Source organism: Hylaeus volcanicus, chromosome 1 (genome assembly GCF_026283585.1).
Source record: "Hylaeus volcanicus isolate JK05 chromosome 1, UHH_iyHylVolc1.0_haploid, whole genome shotgun sequence".
In the NCBI taxonomy this organism is placed as follows: domain Eukaryota; kingdom Metazoa; phylum Arthropoda; class Insecta; order Hymenoptera; family Colletidae; genus Hylaeus; species Hylaeus volcanicus.
The window spans coordinates 31,341,427-31,363,722 of NC_071976.1; the positions used below are offsets into that span (position 1 = coordinate 31,341,427).

Genomic DNA, 22,296 nt, shown 5'->3' on the forward strand with positions numbered 1-22,296 from the left:
CGGTGTCCGTGGGATTTCATTCCGCGCAAGAGTTGTTACAGAACGGCCATTGGAAATGCAAATATTCGGGGGAAATGCGCGCAGGTACGTGGGCGAGACCGAAGTGAGGACTCTGAGGCCTCAGGTAAACTCGACGGAGATAGATAATCCCCGCACTTGGGCGACCTACAGCGTCTGCGAGATTATGGCGGAACGGTCACGTTACGGGCAGCCGATTAGGTGTGTTGCCATTCATCCTGCGTACGCCAACCCGACCATGTCCTCCAGCACGGAAGTGAGATTCGACGTGCGATGTGAGTACACCCTTTCATTCTGTTTTATAATATTATAAGTTACTTTGAACGACGCGCCACAGGATCTTCGAGACTTCGTTGCTGGTGTATGGTTAGGACACGGACGAAGGGTATTTCGAATAGGGCGAAACGGGACAAGAATAGTCTCTAAGATAGAGATTTCTTTAGGGATAATGAGCAATTATTCGTGGTAGGACTCGTGAAAACTTTCTTTAGTATGGAAATGATTTACAACATTTTTCCAAACCAATTAATCCGAACACCGCTTTTGGCGCTACTTATTATGACGTTTATTGAAATAGTAAACTAATTATACCGACAATTCGATTTCCCATGAAAGGCATAGAATAGGTATACGTCGACCTCGTTGTTGTAGCGTTAAAAATACCTTCCCATCTTCCCCAAATTCTATTTCGTCTTGGACCTCGTGAAAATATAACGCGCCAGCTACCTCCGTCAGGTGGTTAGAACCTCGAATACCTCGAGCTTCCGCTCGGTCGCATAGTCGGTAATCGCTCGAGCGTGTCCGGCGTGTCCACGGCCGATATCGAAAGCAAATATTTTTCCCTGGACTTGATATTTTAACGCTGACCACAGGGATGGGATTCAGATCGAGGGAAATTAATTTTGGGAACTAGTTTAACAAACGATATCGAGTTACGTCGATCGCGCCTGAAGGATTCTCGCATAAACGAGATTTCCGATTTACGAAGAAGGGCAGACCTTCGTTACAAGCCCGTTCTATAACGTTCTGGCGGGAGCTTGATGCTAATATGGATTAGCGAAGGGATTAATACCTAAGAATGATCGCTGGCTCGACGGGAACGGGATTCCCACTGATCGTGCTCGAAACTTCTCCGTTCCCGCGTTCCTTTAACTTTTTTAACGAGATTCTCGCATCAGACGCCTCTTTTACTCCTTCGCGGCGTGTTGGAATCTTCTTGCCTGTTACGCGCCAAGTGTTTCGTCCTGGAATCCTAGAGTGATTTTTTTTTTTTTTTGTAGCGATAAAGAAGGTCCCAGATTTCCATACTACAGTTTTTGGACCAACGATCTACCACCGGCTATAAAGGAAGGGTTACGTTACTATCTCCGGGCGCTTGATGCTGATACGGATTAGCGAAGGGATTAATACTTAAGAACGATCGCTGGAAGGGGATTTCCACCGATCATACTCAGAACTTTCCCGCTGTGCAGCGTTCCTCGAACTTTTTTAACGAGATCCCGCGCTGGAAACAATTTTCCCCGGGAAAAAGCTAAGTGCGAGTAATTTCGTGATATCTCCGAAAGTTCGATCGGCCAGGTTCTTTTTCGCCAGCGCGCACCGAATTTGTTTGGATCGAAGGGCGCAACGGGGCGAGCTAAGGCGGAGAGTGAGATTAAAATCGCAGCTGCCGTGGCTTTTGCTCGCCAAAAGAACAGACGGAACGTCGGAAAAAAGATGGTCCTTTCAACGGCGCGCTTCTGTAGATTCTTTTCTCGTTGTTCGCGCAACGAAGCGCCTTCCGTGCATCCAGCAACGCTGAATGCACCGCGCACGGTGAACGTTTTAATCAGCATTCGTTTCCTGTTTTCAAATGCGGAGAACGATTTAACTCTTCGCCGCTGACGGGACGACGAAACGCGCGGGATATGCTTGAGGAACGCCAGACGTGGGGAAAAGTTTCTCGAATGAAAAATTAGTACATAGGTTTAATTCCTTGCGCTTTTGCGCCATCTCGTTGCAAAATGTGCGAACAGGAATCACAGGAATCTTACAAACAAAATTCGTTAGACATACGATGCTCCCTTATAGGGTTAAATTCGTAGTCGTAGCGTACATTTGTAATTTAGCTAAAGGTTTCAGTGCTTTGGATCGTCCGTAAACTACCGAATATCGATACCAGTATCCACGAAATATGAAATCACGCGCAGCTGGAATTCTAGCTCTTAATGGAAACAGATTGATTCGCAGAGTAACAGAGCGATGTTGCGAGTTCTCATCGGCGTCGCGGAAACAGTAATCGGTGAAGCGAAATTGTTACTAATGGCATCGGAGAACGAGTGTTACGTGATTTCAAATAAATTCAATTAATAATTTATTCTTAGCTCCTATACTTAGAAATTCAAGGGTTTCAATACTTCCATATTAACCCATCGTACTTTTCACGCGGATCTTTGAATCAACGCTTGACTTTACTGGCGGGGACGAAAGGACGACAGAAGTAAATGGAACGGAGTGAATCCTCATCGGTGTCGCGGGAACGGCGAACGTCGCAGCGAAATTGTTACAAATGATATCGGTATCGCGTAAACCTAGCGTTATTTACTCCCGGGCTCGGTTACGACGTAGTTACCGGTGGCAGCACGGTCGTTTGACCCCGGAAAGACCGCGAAAGAACATCGAGCAACAAATAAATCGGTGTTAACGACAGCCGGGACAGGAAAGCTGCGTGTGCACCGAACAGACCTCAAACCCTCTCTGCGCTAACCCCCGAAACTACCCCCCCTCCCCCCACACACACACACACGGTGGAGCAATTTAACTCTGTACACACGGCGGTAACCGCGAGCCCTCATCAATCTCCCTCAAAACGCCGCGTCCTGACGTCCTGCTTTTCGACCTTATCGACAATTCGAGCTCGGCTGCATCGTCCAGCAATTTCGAATCGTTTTTCACGAAACACTGGCAACGAGGAACGGTGACTGATGGTCGACGAATCGATTCCCTCGATCGACATACGATTCCCGCGACTACCAGTGAAAAAAAAAAAAAATATACACCCGGCATCGTAATACGATTCAGCTAAACCGGTTATCAGCGCACAGCGCGGCAACCGGGAGATATAAACATTCTATTTGCATTGGGGAAACGTAAACGGTGGGAACAGACGCGGGGAAGCTTCGCGTATGCGTGAAAATAATAAAAACGCGATGCGCGTTACCCGCTTCTTCTGGAAATGTTACGCCCGCGTGAATGTTGATACAATGATACATCGGTTGTCTCTCACTCATTTTTTTTCCATTTTTTTTCCACTTTTTTTTTTTTTTTTTTAAATCCATAAAACATGGCAACCGATACATTTTCACATGGACGAGTCGTGGCGGAAATTTGGTGATCATTCGATTCGACGAACGAATTTATACGAATGTTTTCGAGCTCGATTTTTGGATCCTCTCGGTAACGGAATAATGTAACTTAATTTTCAACAGTCTCGTTAAAATTTTGTATAGACAGGCTGTAATCCAATCGGACCGCAATTCGACTTCTCTCGATATTTTATGTTGCGCATTAATATTGATTATTAAATTCCTGCGATGCTAGCGTAACTGGAGTATTGTGTATCGTGATTGTTAGACTCGTTTAACAAGAAATGAAATATACGCAGGATATGTTAAAGTTTAACCCGTTGATAAACTACGTACACGCGCTCGGCAAGGTTCTTTATTGTTTGTACATTTTCTTTAACCGTCAATTATTTGTCATGTTTAATTTAATTCGATCACGCATAACGAACTACGTATTCCTCCGTATTTTGTCAGCCCTGATTGGTTCGCTTTGTACGTACTGAATAGTCAGAAATTTCAAAAATTAGAATAGGAAACGGTCTGATAAATTTGCTCGCAACGACTGGTACAAATGAACTGTATTTACCAGCGCGCGCATCAGTTCCGGTATCTGCGGAACGATTACCAATGGAAGCAAATTCATCGAGGCGATATTAGTAATCGACGTGGGTACTTTCGCCCGGTATTGTATCTATTGGATCGATGCATCGATGCTCGAAGAACGCGTAGAAATGTAAATAATCCAACGTCTCGTTTCCCTCTCCCTCGTCGTCTCAATTCCCAGCCAGTAATTTAACCATGACGAACAGTTCCCTGTAATCAGATTCCGAATCGATCTCGCCGTCGACAGAGCCGACGAACGAACCGAAATTTTTCTTCTATTAATCGCTTCCACCGACGATCCCCGACGTGGCGTAATTCTTTCCGCGTGAAATCTCCCGTTCCAGCTCGAGACTCGACGATTCCTGGGGGAACTCGCGGATTTGCAAACATTTAAACAGTGGAGACGGAGACATCCTGAAGAACGATGCTACACAGGGTATTCTAGAATCTTATAATATACCCTTAGAGTATAGAAAATTCATTAATCTATCGAATTCTGCCATTAGAAAACTGGATTTAGAATGGAAAATGTTCATTCTTCGAATCTCCTTTAACATCTCCGCTACCACTATATCGTATTTCGTATCAAAGCTAGACTACTCTTGCAAGGAACTCTTCTTTCAATTATTTAATGCAAAGAATCCAGCCTCTCGCCCAGTGCACTATTTTTTGATTACTCGACAATTTTTAAGAAAAATTAAAAAAAATTCACCTCGGAACGCAAGAGTATTCCAGCTTCGAATTTCGAATCGTCGTTCCATCGCTCTCGTCGCCCCTATCCTTGACTCACCCTTTCGCGTTCCGCAGACCCGACGTTTACTTTGCCGCAACGACGGCTTGCACTCCGTTGATGCACTCTTCGAGAAGAGAGCAGCTGATGCGAATGGATCGGCGGTCGTTCGTTTGCCCGTGTTTCGGCCACTCGATCTTTCGTCGAACTTCCAACGGACCCGTTCTCCCAGACCGAAATGCCGGCGAGAGGGCTGCGTCGAGTAATGGAGCCTCGCGTTGCATCCCCTAGAAGAGCGCACTGACGAAATTGTTCCACTTCTAGAATTTCGTTTGGAATATTATACCACGGAGAACGGGTGATCCGTGTTAGATGCAATTGTTTAGATTTTATCGAGTAGATCGCGATGAAGACGAATCAGCAAGAAAAGGGATGAAAAGTCGATCCAACATGGTCGCAACGTCCAATAGAAGTCGCGACGTCGTGTCAGCTTCCCCCAAATTGAAAATTTCATTTGTAGGAAGCCAGTCGTAACGAAGTTGGTCGAAAAGTTACATCTTCCCTTCGGGTAGGTGGGAAGAAGGGCGAATTTATGCGCGATGGACGTTCGAAAGCGCAGCTGACGCGAGAGTCCGACGAATATTCGCTGAACCGTATTCCTGGCAGTCGTTCTTTGGGTAAACTTCAAACGCCTCTGTTTTTACAGGCGGCGGGTGTCGGGAGATCGAACAAAAGGGGCGAAAAAAGCGGTGAAACAAGGGGGGAGAAAAAAAATACGCAAAAGAAAGAAGTACACGTTTTCGAGGGGCGGTGGCGGCGAACATTTTGCGTCTTTTGTGTCGCGTTAGAGGAAATTTCTGTTTCAACGTTTCCGTGGGAAATTTTTTTCCATTCCTCGCCTCCTCTTTAATTAAGCCATCGCGCGCGCGCACGCGAATTCGTTAATTAACTTTTATCCGTAGCGCAGAAACGAACGCTGTCCCGTTGAGAAAAAAAAAGCACAAAGGGACCGGTGACATACTGACAGACATTTAAATATCCAAACGGGTATATATGTATATTCGACGGTGAATTGACTACGAACGCAAACATTATGCAAAGGCATTCTTTGCCGCATTCAACAACTCATTTTCCTCGAGCTCTTTCCGAACGGCCATAGTCTTCCGAAGAAAACGTTTATCCTATTATTTATAAAATGCTAGCTGCGCCCCGCGGTGTCACCCGCGTGGAATACTATTTATTTTATGTCGTTTGCGTTTGACTGACAATTCATCCACGTGAACCAGTCAACGACTGTTTTTTGTTTTCTGTAACACGGATGTTTCAATCGATATTTCTGATTCTTTATTTACAAATATTTAGATTTCGAACTGATACCTTATTTTTATCAAGATAAAATTTCGAATTTAAAATTACCAAATTTTATCGAAATCTGTTCAGCGGTTTAGCCGTCACTTCGGGCTTGTTACGATATACTTTCGAAAGAGCGTTCGTATAAAATCGATACGTTTACGCTTGAAATGGCTCACCCTCGCAACACTGCAATTACTCGCGATCACCAAACTCGGACAGATCTTCGAACACAAAAAGACCGAGCATCTTTCTCTACCCCGTGCTGCGACATCGAAAAGGTCAAGAATCACTGCTTTAATCACTTAAATCTCTGAACCAATCGAGTCACTGCATTTGGTACCTCACAACCTGCAGCCAGAGCCTGTAATCCATCATCTTGCAGAAGTAGATTAAAATCTACGAGTCTCCTGCTACTATTATTTGCGAAACTGCCATTCGTAGAGAATGTCGGAGTAACGGTTCGATACGGTCCGTGGACGGTCGAAGATTTTTCCGGCTGGGAAAAATTTATCGGTTCCAGCCGTCCGTTGGCGCGATAATGAATTTGTTTCGATCAACGTTGCGCTCGTTTGCCTGTAATTTACTGGCACCGATGCTGATCGCATATTCATGAAGCATTGTCCGAAAACGAACGCCGGGCTGCGGGAATTTATTGAAAAGTCCAAGAGAGACTGACGCGATTTATGCACCGGGCACGTAGTTTTCGAATGTACAGCTGACGGGACCGGAGCCGTGTTTCGCCGGCAGTCTTCGGTAAACTTCAAAACGGTCGAGCGGGTAATAACGTTGTAGCTCTGTGAGCCACGCGGAACGCCCAGCCTGAATACAAATTTTTTTTTTTCCCGATCGATACGTTCCATCCACGGGTTCCGCTCCCGTTCCGCGGTGTTCGCCCGTCGATAATCAAAAATTCCCCTGGAATCACAGCCGAAACGCGACAAAACACGTCAATTGCCGTGTCAGCTGTATTAATTTAATATCCTACGAGCAATTGATCCAGCTTGCCCGCCAGTTATTGCCGTATCGACCGCACAGCTACCCGAACCATTCTCTCTGCGCAAACGTTTCTACATGCTCGCAAAGAGGATTACGATTAATCTTTGAACGCCTCCTCTGTGGGACCGTAGCTTTCGAGCTGCCTTTCACGCAGCGGTCGCGATCTTTTACTCGTTTCCTGCGTAATACGCAAGGTAGATGCGCGGGAGATTCGTCGCAGTGCATTCCCGTGTCTAAGTAATTGATCTTTTTTTTTATGTATTACATTTTTACACGTAACGGCACTTATTAATTTTTAACTAAATTTTAAATAAAATCAATTCGTGAGAAACTGTATAAAATAGATAAATAAAATATTTCAAGGTGTCTTGAATCAAATTCACGGTTTTTTTTTTCAACTTGCGTCAGGGGAAATCGTTCTGTACTGGTGGTTGGTATAACACTGCTTCTGACCCTGTCGCACCCCGCGTCGCTAGGAGTCGGGTAAACCGCAACGAGGGTTCGGACACTTGAAGGTGGATTCAGCTGGTTGTTACACGAGTGGGAGAGGGGGTCCGTCGCGATCTATTACGGAAGGTGCGAAAACAGCGAGGACGGTGACGCGTCACGGTTTCGAAGATGCCAGTCACACGGCTGACGTTCGTGTTCGGCGACGCGTACAAAACGCGGGGAATGGAGCACGGGAAACAAGTAAAACTGAAACAAAAGCGAATACCAGCGGCGTTCGGAGCAGCTGCGGAGGCTTTCCCGCGGAGAAACATGCTGTGCAACCACACGAATAGGACCAGTCCGGTGCATACACACCGACACCCGGCGGGTGCTTCGTATAAAACGCCGACAGGTACGGTAAAAAGGGAGTAATAGAGGGTGAAAGGAGAAGGATAGCGCGAGAACGGGTCGGCTGGAAAAACGGAAGGATGAGAGAGAGATAGCGGAAGGGCGGGAGAGGAATGTAGCTGAAATTGTGAATGGGTCAGCGAGTGTTCGTTCGCGCGTATTTCGAAATCATTGTTACGTGAAATGAACAGCTGCGCAAGCTACCTGCACTGCCCATAGAAACGATGATTCGATTCCAGAGCATCCCACCCGCTCGACCTTTTCATTTTTCGCCCATCGGTCCAACTGGATCACCGCTTTACGCCTTGCCGCCCCAAACGACGAAATTCTCCTCGTGAAAGCGAAAGAAATTAATTTCTAACTCGCGATTCTTCGGGTGACTTCGAGAGGACGAATTCTCTGTCGATCGCAGGGACCTCATCACGCGCGACCATACTTTTAAAGGTCGGGATAGAGCGTGTCGTTAGGACGATGCGTCGTAAATTCGACCGACATCGCGGCGCATCGTGCATAAAGATGGGCGGAAAGTCGCTCGCGAATCCGAGTCGGGGCTAAGGCAGAGGCAGGAAAACGTGGAAACGTTCGCTGGAACATCCAAAGTGAAACTTTAAAGTGTCGAATTACGTTTCGATTTCCAGCAACAGTCTCGGAAGCCCCTAAATCTTCCCCGTACGTTGACTCGATGAATACCAAATCGCGAACGTTGAAAGAGCCGAAAGTTTGCTCGCATCTATCGAGCAATTATTTGTATTTAATTACGTTAGTTTATAATTACCGCAGCTTTTCCATAGCGAGATATCAGGCAAGACACTCGATCAAAGTTCGGAAGTTGCTCGATGGGAGTTCTGTTCTACTACCCCTACTTGGAAGTATTACCTTCGTTTCCTGGATGTACTTTACTTATATTCCCCGATCCACTTGCAAGGTACTTGATCCCGTCGCTAATCGCGAGCGTACCGGGAACAGGATATCTCTATTATATATTAATGGAACGGAGCCACGACGAAACTGAGTTACGCGTGTAATAGATTGAAGCCAGAACCACGGAGATTACTGTCTTGCTGCAAAACTATAGACGACGCGGAGATTGAAACGCAACTTCGGGGGGGAGGGGAGGGGGGGGTATTGTGGTCGAGGCTGCTCGAACATAACTAATGATGCTCCTCGTGTTTCCACTCACGGAGTAATCGATCTTCCGCGGCTGAATAAAACCGAGCCCTAAGATCTTCAACTGATTCGAAGTGAGTACACGCGGAACTCGATTTGCGCGCCCCTCGAAACGAGGATATCGTTTCATTTTCCATGGGGAAGACATTAGGGACGATTGTTTTTTTTTTTTTCTTTTTTACATCTACTCGATCAATCTACCAAGAAGTACGACGTACCTTCGCGAAAAACGCGATGTTCCTAGAACGAGGTTTTGATCGAGAAAGACGGACGTCCGTCGATAGAACGACAGTGGAAATTTTTGTCCAGGAAGATTTGCTTGAAAAGGAGAATCATCCGTTAGAGTCTTGGAAAGCAGAATTGTTCGCGAAGAAATATTATTGTGTCATCCATTTTCATGGGCACGAGATATTTAAATGGTACGTCTCGAGAGTGATCACAGACAGTGATCAATGTAAAAGGCATTGTTCGATATTCATTAAAAAAGGACAGGTAGATTTGTGAACGGTTTGTAACTGACAAGAGATTAACCCTGCAATCGAGTTATCCTGGTTCCCTCGTTCTAACAAGTTGCGCCAAAGACTGGGACATTGAGCTTTCACGGTAGACAGTTCCCCGGTTCAGTCGGTTCTCTTTGCTAGTTGCGTAATCGTATTTCCAAGTCTGAATGGGAGCTCGTTATTTTTTGGCTCTCCCCTCACCCATGGGAAATAGGTCGTGGTTGAAACTATTAATTAATACAATTTGGATCTGTGCTCCGACATTAATTAACCGTCATTTGTGACGTTTCTCGACGGCTAGGCGGCAGTTTCGTTGGTTTAAAATCAACGGGAAGAGCCCCGGAGGGTGCGAGGAGAGTAATTGTGTATTAATGCGGTAAATTGTTTTCCACGTCCAAGCGTTCCGAATCGAAAGCTTTGTGGAGACTGAAAATCCAGCTGCAAACGAACGGCGAAGGCCGTGGACACCTTCAAGAGGGTATCTCTGGTCTTTTTTTTTTCCATTTATATCCAGGCAATTTTCATGATTCCTTTTATAGTCAAAGTACTCGACATAAACCTTCGAAACTGTTTTGATATAATTTCGTAGAAATATTTCAAAGACCCAGATAAAAGTACGTTCGTCATTTCGTATTTAACAATCGTCCCTCCGAATATTTATATTCGAATAAACTCGCTAGTGTCAGACTGCGTTCGGTCGTCCCGATCCGCAGCTATTAATTTCTCTCTTGACAATCTTGTCGCAATAAAGACGTCCTATCGGCGTTGCTATCAACAGCTCGCTCGATTACCTCGCGGAGGAGCCTCGTGCTGAAAAATCGTGCGATTTGTTGTCGGAGCCTCGGATCGATAAATTGATGGTATTAGAACATCATCGAAAAAAGGGAGAAGTCCATGGACAGGCTGTTACGAATGTACAATCGCTGGGCGACATTAATCAAACTCAGCGTTTCCGGGTTGTCACGCTACGTTTGTTGGACACGCTCTGAAAAATCGAACGATTCGGAGCAAATCCATCGAGCGTCCTCCGATGATGTATTGTTCCAGGAACGTTGCAGAGCCTCGCCTTCCCGCGATCTCTCAACGCTGAAGGCCAATTAACTCTTTTCAGTCGGGCGAACGGTTAATCAATCGATTTGAATTCGTCGATTAATTACTTGGGTAGGGAGGAGAGAAAAAAAAAAACGAAATGGCCGGAGATTTTTCCAGGCCTGTCAGCGACGCGCATCGATTAGCCAGGGGAACCGGAATCGGCGAGTTTCAGGACGGCTGCCTGTTACTCCCGCTGGGAAAACGGCCGAAGGATTAACTGCGCGCAGCTGTAATTGAATTTTTTCGCAAACCGCGGCTAACTAATTATTTCTGACAAGGAATAACGAAATACCATAGAGTCCGCTCGTCCTCCTGTGGCGCATTACGCAGTCGAGAAAAAGGGCTGCCTGGAACTGCAATCGGAGCCAGCCTCCGACGGTATGTTCCGAAATGCATTGTTACTACTCATTTGTAATGGAGGACAGTTGAAAAAACACCATCTACGTTAATGTATAATGGTAATTTTAGAAAAACGAGGCATTAATTGTCCTTGCTTCTCTCTGTCTTACATTCTCAACTTCTTACAAGATCTAATTTCATCGACGATTGAAAATAGAACCAAGCAAAATGACTACACACTCGTTGAATAGAAAATCGATCGTTCTTCCTCGGATAAAGCCCCCAATTTTCATTTCACGAGGGTCACACAGAGCGTCACTGGCATGTTCTGATTCATCATTTCTAGCCTCGAACGCTCGCGCGTGTCCCATTGTTTTCCACTCCGTCATCGATTTTCCAGGTGCTTGTTTCCTTTTTTTTTTTGTTTCCTTTATTTCACCACGATACCAAGAGGTTGTCTTTGTTCGAATCGAACCGGTGCGCAGGTCGCGAGTCATCGTCGATCGACGAGGTCTCGCTAGACGACACGGGTCCCGGGTCCACTTTTAATTACGCGCTCATTAACGAAGGATTTAATCTGAAAACTTGCTGGCCGTGGCTGCGTTTACTCTCCCGCGGGCCGAGTGTTTATTTTTCGCAGTGTTCCGCGTTCGCGGCGGCGCTCGGGCCCCGGTATGATTAAAGCCGTGATAGCAATTCCCGTTCGCGATTCCGATTAAATCTCTCTTGCTCGTTTGTCGAAGGACCGCTCTCCTCCCGCCGACCCGCGGATAGACCTTTTTTAAGATGAAAATTAATTTCAACGTTCCCCCACACCTCCTCCAGCAGCGGGTGTCCACCGCGATCGCGGGACTATAATTAAAATTCCGCTTGTATTCGCGATCGATCGTTTGCAAATGGAAACGCAACAAGGATATTACATCCGACGGGAACCGAACGCTGCGTCACGATTGTTGGAAACGATTGTAATTCCAGTGATGTATAATGTAAGGAATTATCCGAGGTCCTGAACAAAATGCCCCTATCGTAACGGAGGAAAAGAAACATCTTAGTAGGATTCGATTTTGAGATGCTTTGCTTGAGAAATGCTGTAAAAAGTGTAACTTAAAGTCCTAGTCCTAAGTCGCACTGTCTGTCCTGTGTGTGGCCAGTTCAGCACAATTCTACTTGCTGGAAGAGCGTGTCTGACCATATCTCGATGTTTCTGTCTTTTGTACCTGATTCTAACTAGCTAGAAGATAGATAGATGAACATACAATCATAAAATTTATAACAAATACAAAGGAAGAATATCGAGAAACGCGTATCCCAAGTCCGCTTGAATTCTACTTTAGAGAAACGAATATTTGAGATGGGCAGTTTCCGTAAGGGAAGCTTCGCGTGCATCGCGCATTTTCACAAAGAATCAGCCCTCGACAGATCGTAGCGCGAAGTTTGCCGCATCCTGTGTATCTTCCGTTTACAATCTCTTTGTCTAACGCGGGGATACCTTTCAGACGCGCCCGAAACGAGACTGGTAGGCGTTCCAACCGGCCAGCTGGAAGAGGGTCAAGATCAGCTGGAGATAAGATGCCTGGCAGACGCGAATCCCTCGGCTTCGATCCTCTGGAGGAGGACGAAGAGCCCAGGCGTGACAGAGGTGGCCAGCATAGGGGAAACCCTTCTGTTCTCGCCGATCTACAGGAATCACGCGGCGGTTTATATCTGCGAGGCGGCCAACACAGAGGGTGAAAGCAGCCCCGTGTCCGTTCAAGTGTCCGTTAACTGTAAGTGTTTCCTGCCCTCGTTTCCACCCTCCCTGCAAGCGGGCCAAACGTCCTGAAAATAACCACGATCATTCCCTTAACGGCCGAGATACCAACGGCCTATTAACCCCTATCTCGTGAATTTTATTCCACCTCTCGAAAGGGGAATTATTCGGTTACTCGTATCTACGTTGGCGCAATGGTCGGTGCCACCGCTTTTCACCCCGAGTCAGATTCGACAAATTGCAGCTTGCTTTTATAAGAAATTGATCGATTAAACGATTACACCCTACTGTCGAGGGTGGATGTTGAAATTATTCCGCGAAGAACGTAATCTTTAAAGGGTCGAAAATAGTAACAAAGGATAGTTTCGGGTCATAGGTTCGCCGACCACTGTGATCGAGGTTAAACAGTCGATACCCCCATTGATTCTCTCCGTATAAATAGCGGGATGAAAATAACGGAAGTATTTTTAGCTTACTCCGTTACACACAGGGTGGTGATTAATCCCTTGCGGTCGACGGACACCGTACAAAAAGAGTAGCCTCCCTAGGTCACTGGGTATCGGACGCAGACGAGCCTGTGACATCGTTACGTTTATCAAATGAGGACGTACGGCATGTGCAACATACATAAAAAATTGTGTATACCAGCCCTATTTTTAGGCCTGCAAGACAGACCGCTTAAGCCGACGTCGGTTATTGTCGCGGATTAAACGGGCTGCGAAATCGTCTTTCCAAGCGCGAGCGTATCAGGAATTAATTTGCGTTCCCGTCGCACTCGATTCGCGCGAGCGTTTATCCCCTGACACGTCCGCGAACGTAATCAATAAACAGCAGGTGGAACGTCTCGTTTCCGTGCAGATCCGCCGACCATCAGGACGGTCGGGCCCGATCGACTGACTACAGCCCTGCTCTATTCTGGAGCCTCGTTCGAGTGCAACGCCGACGCCATGCCACCGGCCGAATACAGGTGACCTAACTGCGAACCGCCCGCAACCCATAACTGTTCGTAATCTCGTGCATGTTCGACAAATTTTGCCCGAGACACGCGGATCGATCCCACGCGTCAGAATTCTTTAAACTTTTCTCTCGTTCACGACCCATCGAGTCACACGAGTTGCATCGTCCTCGTGGTATATGCAAATGTTTCCGCATCTACGCACAACGGAACGTTTGCGAGAGTACTAATAAGAAAAATACGAGGAAAGTCTTGCGTCTGAGTGCCTGCAGTCTTGAGTTGCTCTTTGATTGCACCAGTAAAAGTTGATTTATGGTATGCAGCGAGCAGGCTGTGAATCTCATGCACTTATGTTCACCTAATAATACACATGCACTTGTCGAGTACAGTAAAGACTGGATAAGCGCGAGACAGGATTGAATGGATAAATGCAAGATTCCCTACGAAATTCGTGCATTTATGGGGACTTTACTGTACTCTGCACACGTTTTGCACGTTAGGATTCGTTTCTCCTTACCAGTATCGCAAAAATCCGTACCCTCGGCAATGATGCTCGTAGATATTTAGGTTCTCCTGTTTTATTTATATTCGTATTTGTCTTATTTCACCGCGAATGGGAAATGTTCATCGATTCGCATAGCGGTTTCTTTGTGTCCTTTATGTCCCTGGATGTCTAGAACCATTCCGCTTCCGCGAAGACTGTTAAACACTTGTTCGTTGGCACGATCCAAGCACGCTGTAGCGAGTAGAGAATGGAGGTGTCCGACTTGAACAAAAAAAACGCGACGATAGCTTTTTGCCGAACCAGGTGGGCCCAGATCTTCACCGACGGTCGGATGCCATTGGAGTGCGGGACTGGGCAGCGATTGATCCTGACGAACGTGACGTACGAGCAACAGGGTCAATACATATGTCTCGCTTCGAACAAGATCAATGGAAAGGTCAGGGAAGTTAAAAGCGACCCTGTGTCTCTGCAGGTGGTCGGCGCGCCCATGGTAAGGATCCGCTAGACTAAAAAATCGATAGTTCCTCGATGTGCTATAAGGGTGGCTAAAAAAATATCAAGCAGGTTCAGTTTTAACCAATTTTTAACCACCCATCACAGTGGAGTAAAAAGAATTTAGAAGCGTAATCTAGGCCTTGACGATGTCTGATGAACTTTTTCGCAGAGGTATGCAATTGCTTTCCGTGCGACGGAAAACTATAGATCACAGATCGTCGTAGTTGAGAGTAGTTTTTGTCAGAGCCGCGACGTACTGTAGTAAATTAAAGTATCGAAACGCGCAATATTTTCCATGGACACCCTGATAAATTGCTGGAACGTGAAACGAATTTGTGACCCTTCGATTGGACGAAAATTAGCTCGAAGAATGTATTTCCCAGCAAATCGATCGAAACGGGTTAAAGTTTAATCGTCCTCGAGCCGCGCCACGAGCATTCCCGAATCAAAAAGCAGATTCTGTTTTTACGCGTACCGATTGTATCGTCGGACGGCTGTTTTTATTGCAAAATCAATGTAATCGGGCAACACGGGATCGCCATTGGCGAATAATTAATAAAATTATTGTTCGCCCGTGTGTCGGCGTGTTCATCGACCTGTTGACACGCGCACACGAACGCGCGGCCACGCCGGCTGACGAGCACGTACGCGCTTTGTTGGTGCACTGCGGCGTATTTAAATATGAAATGAAAAATTCATATTTAACCGGTCCTCGTGGCGAGGTAGGAGAGAGGGAAAATATATCGCCAGGCGAAACGTCAGTTTCACGACATGCTCTCGTCGGTTGATCGCAGCGACAGTGTTTTCATTCACTTCTGCATTTTGCGATCCACGACTCGAGCACCACTCGTACCGCGCGGAATTGATGGGGAAAATTTGACTACCCGCCAGAAATGTTAATTCGACATCGATGGGAAAAAACTAGCGAACAGTCGACGCCGATTCCATATTTTCCTAGCATTGGATAGTTTATTATCGGGACGAGGTATCACGGGGCCAGATTTCTCTTCCTTGATAAGCTTGAAATTTTTCCCTGCGCCCGATAATTTTGTGACTCCGCGTACGTCGAACATTGGTCGAATTAAAATAAATTCGTCGATTTCGTGCAGTATCGTTTTATACAATTTATTCTGCATAAATATCACCGATGAAACGATCTCATTTGAGGCGAAATTTCTCGATCGAGAATTGAAATTAAATTCATCGACAGCATAAGTTTTTATTGTATTTGCAACCAAACAGACGTAGGCGCAGTCACAATTTGCTACACTTCGAGGAGATGGAGGAGCCTCCCTTTAGTCTATACCACTTTACCGCTGTGCCGCTTTAAAGATATCAGTGTTCCTGCTTTAACACGTTGATCGTCACGTCACCCATATGTGGGTGACAGTGCTTTTCACCGAAGAACTAAAAAAATTAATTCTGAAAGTTAAGCTTCACAGAAAATGAATTTAAATGAAATTCGTGTATTTTGACGAAGTTACAAAAATAAATACCACGACGGATGTTTGATTATGTAGTCTTGAATAGTCTGAATAATATTTAATGCTAGCAGAAATTTTCAAGAGTATTTCTCTGGCAGTCAACGTGTTAAACCTCGCGAGACCGTGTCGCCCTTGAAAACTGTATATTTGAGGCGTAGCACCGTTTCTACGATCGCTAGTGTCTTTTTACCGAGACCGATAGCGAAGAGAGGATCGCGAGAGGACCAACCGACGAAATTGCGTAACCGTGTGTTACAGGTGATGAAGCCGGGCATAACGGAGAAGTTAGTCGTGGCAACGACCGAGGGGAGCCCAGCAAAATTAGAGATCCGACTCTGTTCCGACCCGAAGCCCCGACTCCTGGCTTGGGAATGGGGCAGCACCAGACTCCACGCCGGTTAGACTGCTTCCTAGCTCTACCGCCAAAAGTATTCGAGTCTTTGGTTTGCCCTTTCAGTTTTTTTACGTACGTCTCTTCTCACTAATTGGCACTCCTTATCACTGAAAAGTGGTGCGCTCGCGATTAATTAATTCGAGCATCCCTTTGGCCGCTAGCTCCCCATTAATTACCCGCCTTTTTCCCGCGTCGTCCTCGAGCCAACCGTCTCGAACCTTCGCGACGAGAGCACCTTCGATCCTTCGTAGACCCCAGCGTTCCTCAAGGATCGACGGACGTGTTCGATCGTCGGACCACCAGCCTCTCGATGCTCTAGACCGCGACAGCAGTTCTTGTCTGTGACGCGCAACGACCACTCTAAGCTCGATTTTCGCGGAATTATTTGTCGGTTCCTCGACGTATCAATGGACCGTGTAGAAAAGAGATCGATTAGGTGGGACTTGGAGCAATTCGAAATTTTATTCTATTTCCTGGGTTCCCACAAGTTTCAACCCTTTACGCTGATACCCTTTAAAGTAAATAAAATAAAATTTCGAATTGCTTCGAGCTCTACATAACCGATCTGTTTTCTACTCGCTTCGTTCGTGTGTCGAGCAACCAAAAAAACAATGACCTATGACAACGCGCGAGACTCGTGTTACAGAATTTAAGTCGCGGATGAAAAACACGAGTCAGGCACGCACGATCCTACGGTGAATCGTAGGTCAAAGGGTTAATTATGCATATCGAAGCTTGTCATTTATCACATAAATATCACGGCAATTGAAAGTAATTTCCTGTTTGGGCTGAAAATTCAGGAAATGAAATGATATTTCGAATTACTCCCACGCCCGACGGATTAATTCCCTTTTTATTTGTTGCGTGTAGTAAAGTTTGAATCATTTATTCCTCAACAACCCGTAGATATCGGGTGGATATATTTAATTTCAATTCTTTTTGGTTCTTTTTTTTTTTTTTTATTTTTTTTTATTCCCTTCGCATTTAACTCCAGCCCAGCGTTTTCCAATTCATTTTATTCGGCTTTAAAGTGAAATGCGTTACAACTTTGGGAACAAAATCGAAATGAAAATGTACAACTGCGAATTATATAATCGAGTGGCAATTGACGCTGGATTCCACGCGTGAATTTTTTAAAAGAATTTTGATACAATCTACGACTCGTTATAATACAGTTTGGAAAACGTTGCCCTGAATAATCTATGTGTGTAGTTCTGTACGTGGTTGAGATGAAACATAGTCAGGTTTGGCGCGTAAACATTCGCAGGTGAGATGCTGGAATCCCGGTATAGGGCGTTGGATCTAGAACCAGTGGCTATGGAGGATTGTTATATGGCTGTTTTAGAGCTGATCAGCACGGTCAAGGAGGACCAAAGACTGTACCACGTGATCGTGGAGAACGATCGCGGCAGCGATCGTCGTACGCTGATGTTGAGAGTCGACGAACCGGGCCAGGTAATCGTACAATAATACCAAACAATTTATCGACTAGGCACCTTCGAATTCGTAGACGAATTACTCCTCTAAATCAAACAAATTTAGTCTCTACCTCGTATCAGGCTAGATCATTAAATAAATGCTTTGCATAAGTACATCGATCTATGAAATCTTGAATACCTGAACTCCACGAAGAACGTAACGATCAGGCTTACAATAATAATTCCCAAGATATCCCAGTCCGTTCGTTCCAATATTCACGTTGTTTCCAAGCGAACGGCTCTCTGGCACGCGCGTGCACCACTCTTGGCGAACGCCAGTGTTCCAATTAAATAATCGAGGACGGACCCTGTGTCGGTATTTAATTAAAACGGCCGTAGGTATAAATATTCCGGGCGCGTGCACCGGACGAAGTTCCTCGTTCGTGCTCTGCGGGACGGGTGGGGAAAAAAGCCTTTTTTTTCTTTTTTTTTTGTCAACCCGTATTTGTTACAGATTCCACTCGTTATCGGCGCTGTCGCTGGGTTTACGGTGCTCTCGGTCCTGGTAATGGGATTCGTTTGTTTCCTACGTTCGGATAGATGCTGCGTGGCCAGAAACACGGTGCCGGCGCTGCAGCAAGTGCATTGGTAAGCACGAGACATCTCCTCGCTGATTTCCACGAATAAACGTCGATGCAATTTACATGGAAAAACTGGGGAGAGCGAGGACTCTTTCGAGACGGGGGAGACGTCGGCTGACCAAAGGCACCAGCGGGAAAACGGACGCGCTGATGAATTATTCTACGCACTCTTTGTCTCTATTACGGTGGATTTGTCTGCACCGTGATCAGTGCTAATTCGTTGCTTTCTCTGGCACTGTGCGTGTCCTTGTTCGACCGGTCTCGCATGAAAACGCTTCATTTCGAACGAAAGGCGATTTTGTGGGATTATTTTTTTTTTTTTGCTAACGATCTTTGCGCGCTTATGACGAATACAGATACGCAAAAAAGTATATCTCGACCACATTTGAACCCGACCATTTTTGATGTGGTCGAAATTTGTTTATATTATATGTAGTACCCCTACTACATACCTTTTTGTGAATTTTTGCAGATTTTTGTACTATACTGTACTGATTTTTGTTGTCGCGGGGTACTACTATTGGGTTGTCCAGAAAGTTCGTGGCAATTTTTAAGAAACATTCAAGGACACGTTTGAATTTCGATATATATTTATCGAATTATATATGTACCATTTTGTTCCACAATTTTTCCACCTTTTAAGGGATGTCCACGTGTTATTTGTTTTCAATCATTTCGATATATTCAGACCTGCACCGACTACTACAAATCGGCATGAACTTTCCAGACAACCCAATACAATATAGACAAATTTTTATCCAAATAAAAAATGATCGCGTCCAAAAGTGGTCGAAATGGCTCGGTATGATCCGTATGTATAAAAATGTGTACATACATATTTGTACGAACATCCTCAGTCTTCTTGTCGTGATTATTTTATTTACCCGAGCAACACGAAAATAAAAATAGAATCCGCGTGATTCGAGCCGGTCAGCTTGTCCTGTTGCAGCACGAAGGCCTCGAACACGATGATCGAGGATCCACGCCTGGCTGTGGACACGATGGAACGAGCGAGCCAGCAGTACGCCTCGGAAAAACGACCCAATCACGTCCTAAAGCCCGTCCCGTCGCAACAGTATCAACAAGACTGTTATCAACACGATCCACCGCACCAGCAGCAACACTATCAGAGGCATCATCACCACCACCACGGGCAACCCCACGGACCACAATACACGCTTCAGGTCAGATAAGTTGATAGAAAGAGAAACAAGAAGCAAAAGTTATTCTCCCATAGTAGAGAACGATGTCGCTGAGCGACGTCCTTCGGAATTATTTTATTCCCCCTTCCCCGATCCTCGTCGATTGTCGCGCGGATGCACGAACGACACGGCGCTAATTTCTGGACTCGGAACGTAGTCTCTAGTTTACGATTCTCAGGTGAGAATTGACCCAAATCCGTCAAAGATCCTTGCGTTTCGGATATTCTATTTTTAATACCGTCAGACCTCCTTCAACCCTTCCGCGCGCGATCCTTGCCGAGCTTGCCGTTCTTGAAAGAATGTTTAACCCCTTTCGCTGGCGTACGACCGACGGGGCGGTTAAAAATTCCCTTAGGGTCGAAAACCGCATGGCGGATTTTTATTTGGTCGTTGGGGTGCGCGGAAGCACGGGTTAAGGCAAACATTTTTCGGTGGAAGCTCGAGAAACCGTAGCATTCGAGAGCAAACCCCCTCGCTCGAACGGAAAATCTGCACGCAAAAGGGTTGAATTGGGGCAAGCGTTCCGTTTCGTTCGCGTTGATTCATTTCTTTCCCCTTCGTCGCGATGTGATCTCGTTCGATGGAAGTTACGGAGCATGTTTCTATCCTCTCTCTCCCCCCCCCCCCTGCTCCCCCGTTAGCGAAAGTTTGCGACACTTTGAACGAGACAGAAGAGTTTTAGCGTTTTATCGTTGATTGTACAATGTAGCGGAACAGTTTCACATTCTAGAGAGTCTAGCATCCGTTAACACCTTAGAGATATTTACACGAGATCTAGAAGTTGGCAAGAACTGGAGTAACTCTGGCATGAACGAACCCCCTTAGTTCTCACGGTCTAGCGATTGTAGTTGGAGTTTTTTGCATTTGTCCCTCACCCCTACTTAGGAAATCTTTTTTAACCCATCGCCATTAGTGTGTAGCGTGCTTGTCGACGCACATCGTACCGTCCAGTTTACGAGTCTAGACCAGAGACGAGGAGCTTTTCAATGGTAGGAGTCATTTTGATTTTCGATGCGAACGAATTTAAAATAAATTTCTTCGTATTTTATATTTACGATAAAAGCTCAATGGATAATCATAACAAGTAATTCGTTTTTGTATATCATAGTCGAACAATTTCTTGAATCGAAGAGAACCACGGTGATAAATGATTAAAACGTCTCTGATAAAAATGCAAATTTCAAAAGGCATCGTGCCACGATTAGATAATGTTTCGTCCTCGAAAGAATGTTCTCAAAGCGCGCACTATACAAAATGAATTTTTGTTATTCGAACGAACGGCTTTTGAGAAACGTATATCGTCTACGAAGGGAGAAGATGCATAATTGATAAAGTATGAAAATATGCCGCAGGATTCCCCATCCCTGGTCTGGGCGCACACGTTGAGATCGTCGTCGATACTTCCATCCCTTAGGTTCTTCGCTTCCTTCTCCCCTAACTCTCCATTCGCACTTATCGAGAAGTGGTCTCGTAACGAAAGCATCGCTCCGGTATGTATTCAATACGCATTCGAGAGAGCGCTGGAAATGCACGTGCTCGACTTGAACGCAGATAATCCGGTTGAATAGGAGCAGTCCGTGCCGGACCCCGATGATTTAATTCTACCTGTTCTCGCTCCGATCGATCGAGTTTTCGCGTTAAATGGTTCGTACGTGCGGATATAAAACGTTCTCGACCATTATTGCTCCTCTTCGCGTGTTCGGAGGCTGCCTATAAAATATTTATTAAACAATAAGATATTAATTAGTTTACAATTTTGCCTCCATTTACATAGAGAAGAAGACCATAAAGGGTCGAAAACCTGTTACGTCTGCTTCTATACCAATTTTTCATTTGACAAACATGCGACCACTTCTAGTTTAAACTTTAAACCCCTCCCCGGGCAAAGAATCAGAGCTGGGTAAGATTTCCAATGATATATTTTAAACGCCGTTTTAGATAGGGAAATTTCGGCACGGAATATTTTCATTTCGATATTCGGCTAGCGTAAACTGAAATATTTCAACTTCCCACTTCAAACGGATACTTCAAATATTTCATAGTGAAAATAAATTTAAGTAAATACAATATTTTCAAATGAAGCCCCCGATATTTTCAGTGTCTCTTCAATAAAAAAAAAAAAAAATAAAATAAAATAAAATAAAAAAAAAGCCAGTTTAACAATTCGCAACGCTAAATAAACTATTCTATTTTCACTTCTGAACGCATGGTTTGAAATAAAATTCGCTGTTTACCGTGTACGATAATACTTCGCCCAGCTCTACGAACGTTATTGCTCAGCTCTTCCCCGTTATTTAAATGATTCGAACAACGTCGCGATCGTACCGTGTCGCAGTACGTAGAAAACGAAGAAGTAAACGATTTCGACGGATCTCTTGTACATACGCGTAGACCATGCACGAATCATGCAACGTCTCGAGCTGGCCAACGTTTAGATTTACTTCGTACGCTTGTATATACGTATAAAATTGTCACGTGAAAAATGCGTTTCAGG

The 22,296-nt window shown here is 45.4% G+C and overlaps 1 protein-coding gene across 1 annotated transcript in view; it reads left to right on the forward strand.

Moving 5' to 3' along the window:
• Positions 1-22,296, forward strand: part of LOC128878619 (kin of IRRE-like protein 2) — a 161,551-nt gene that overhangs the window by 134,179 nt on the left and 5,076 nt on the right. The window contains exons 5-12 of the mRNA XM_054126940.1: positions 85-293; positions 12,455-12,724; positions 13,567-13,675; positions 14,472-14,658; positions 16,406-16,544; positions 17,809-17,996; positions 18,474-18,607; positions 19,550-19,784. Coding sequence (XP_053982915.1) covers positions 85-293; positions 12,455-12,724; positions 13,567-13,675; positions 14,472-14,658; positions 16,406-16,544; positions 17,809-17,996; positions 18,474-18,607; positions 19,550-19,784 — 1,471 coding nt within the window. The remainder of the gene's footprint in view (positions 1-84; positions 294-12,454; positions 12,725-13,566; positions 13,676-14,471; positions 14,659-16,405; positions 16,545-17,808; positions 17,997-18,473; positions 18,608-19,549; positions 19,785-22,296) is intronic.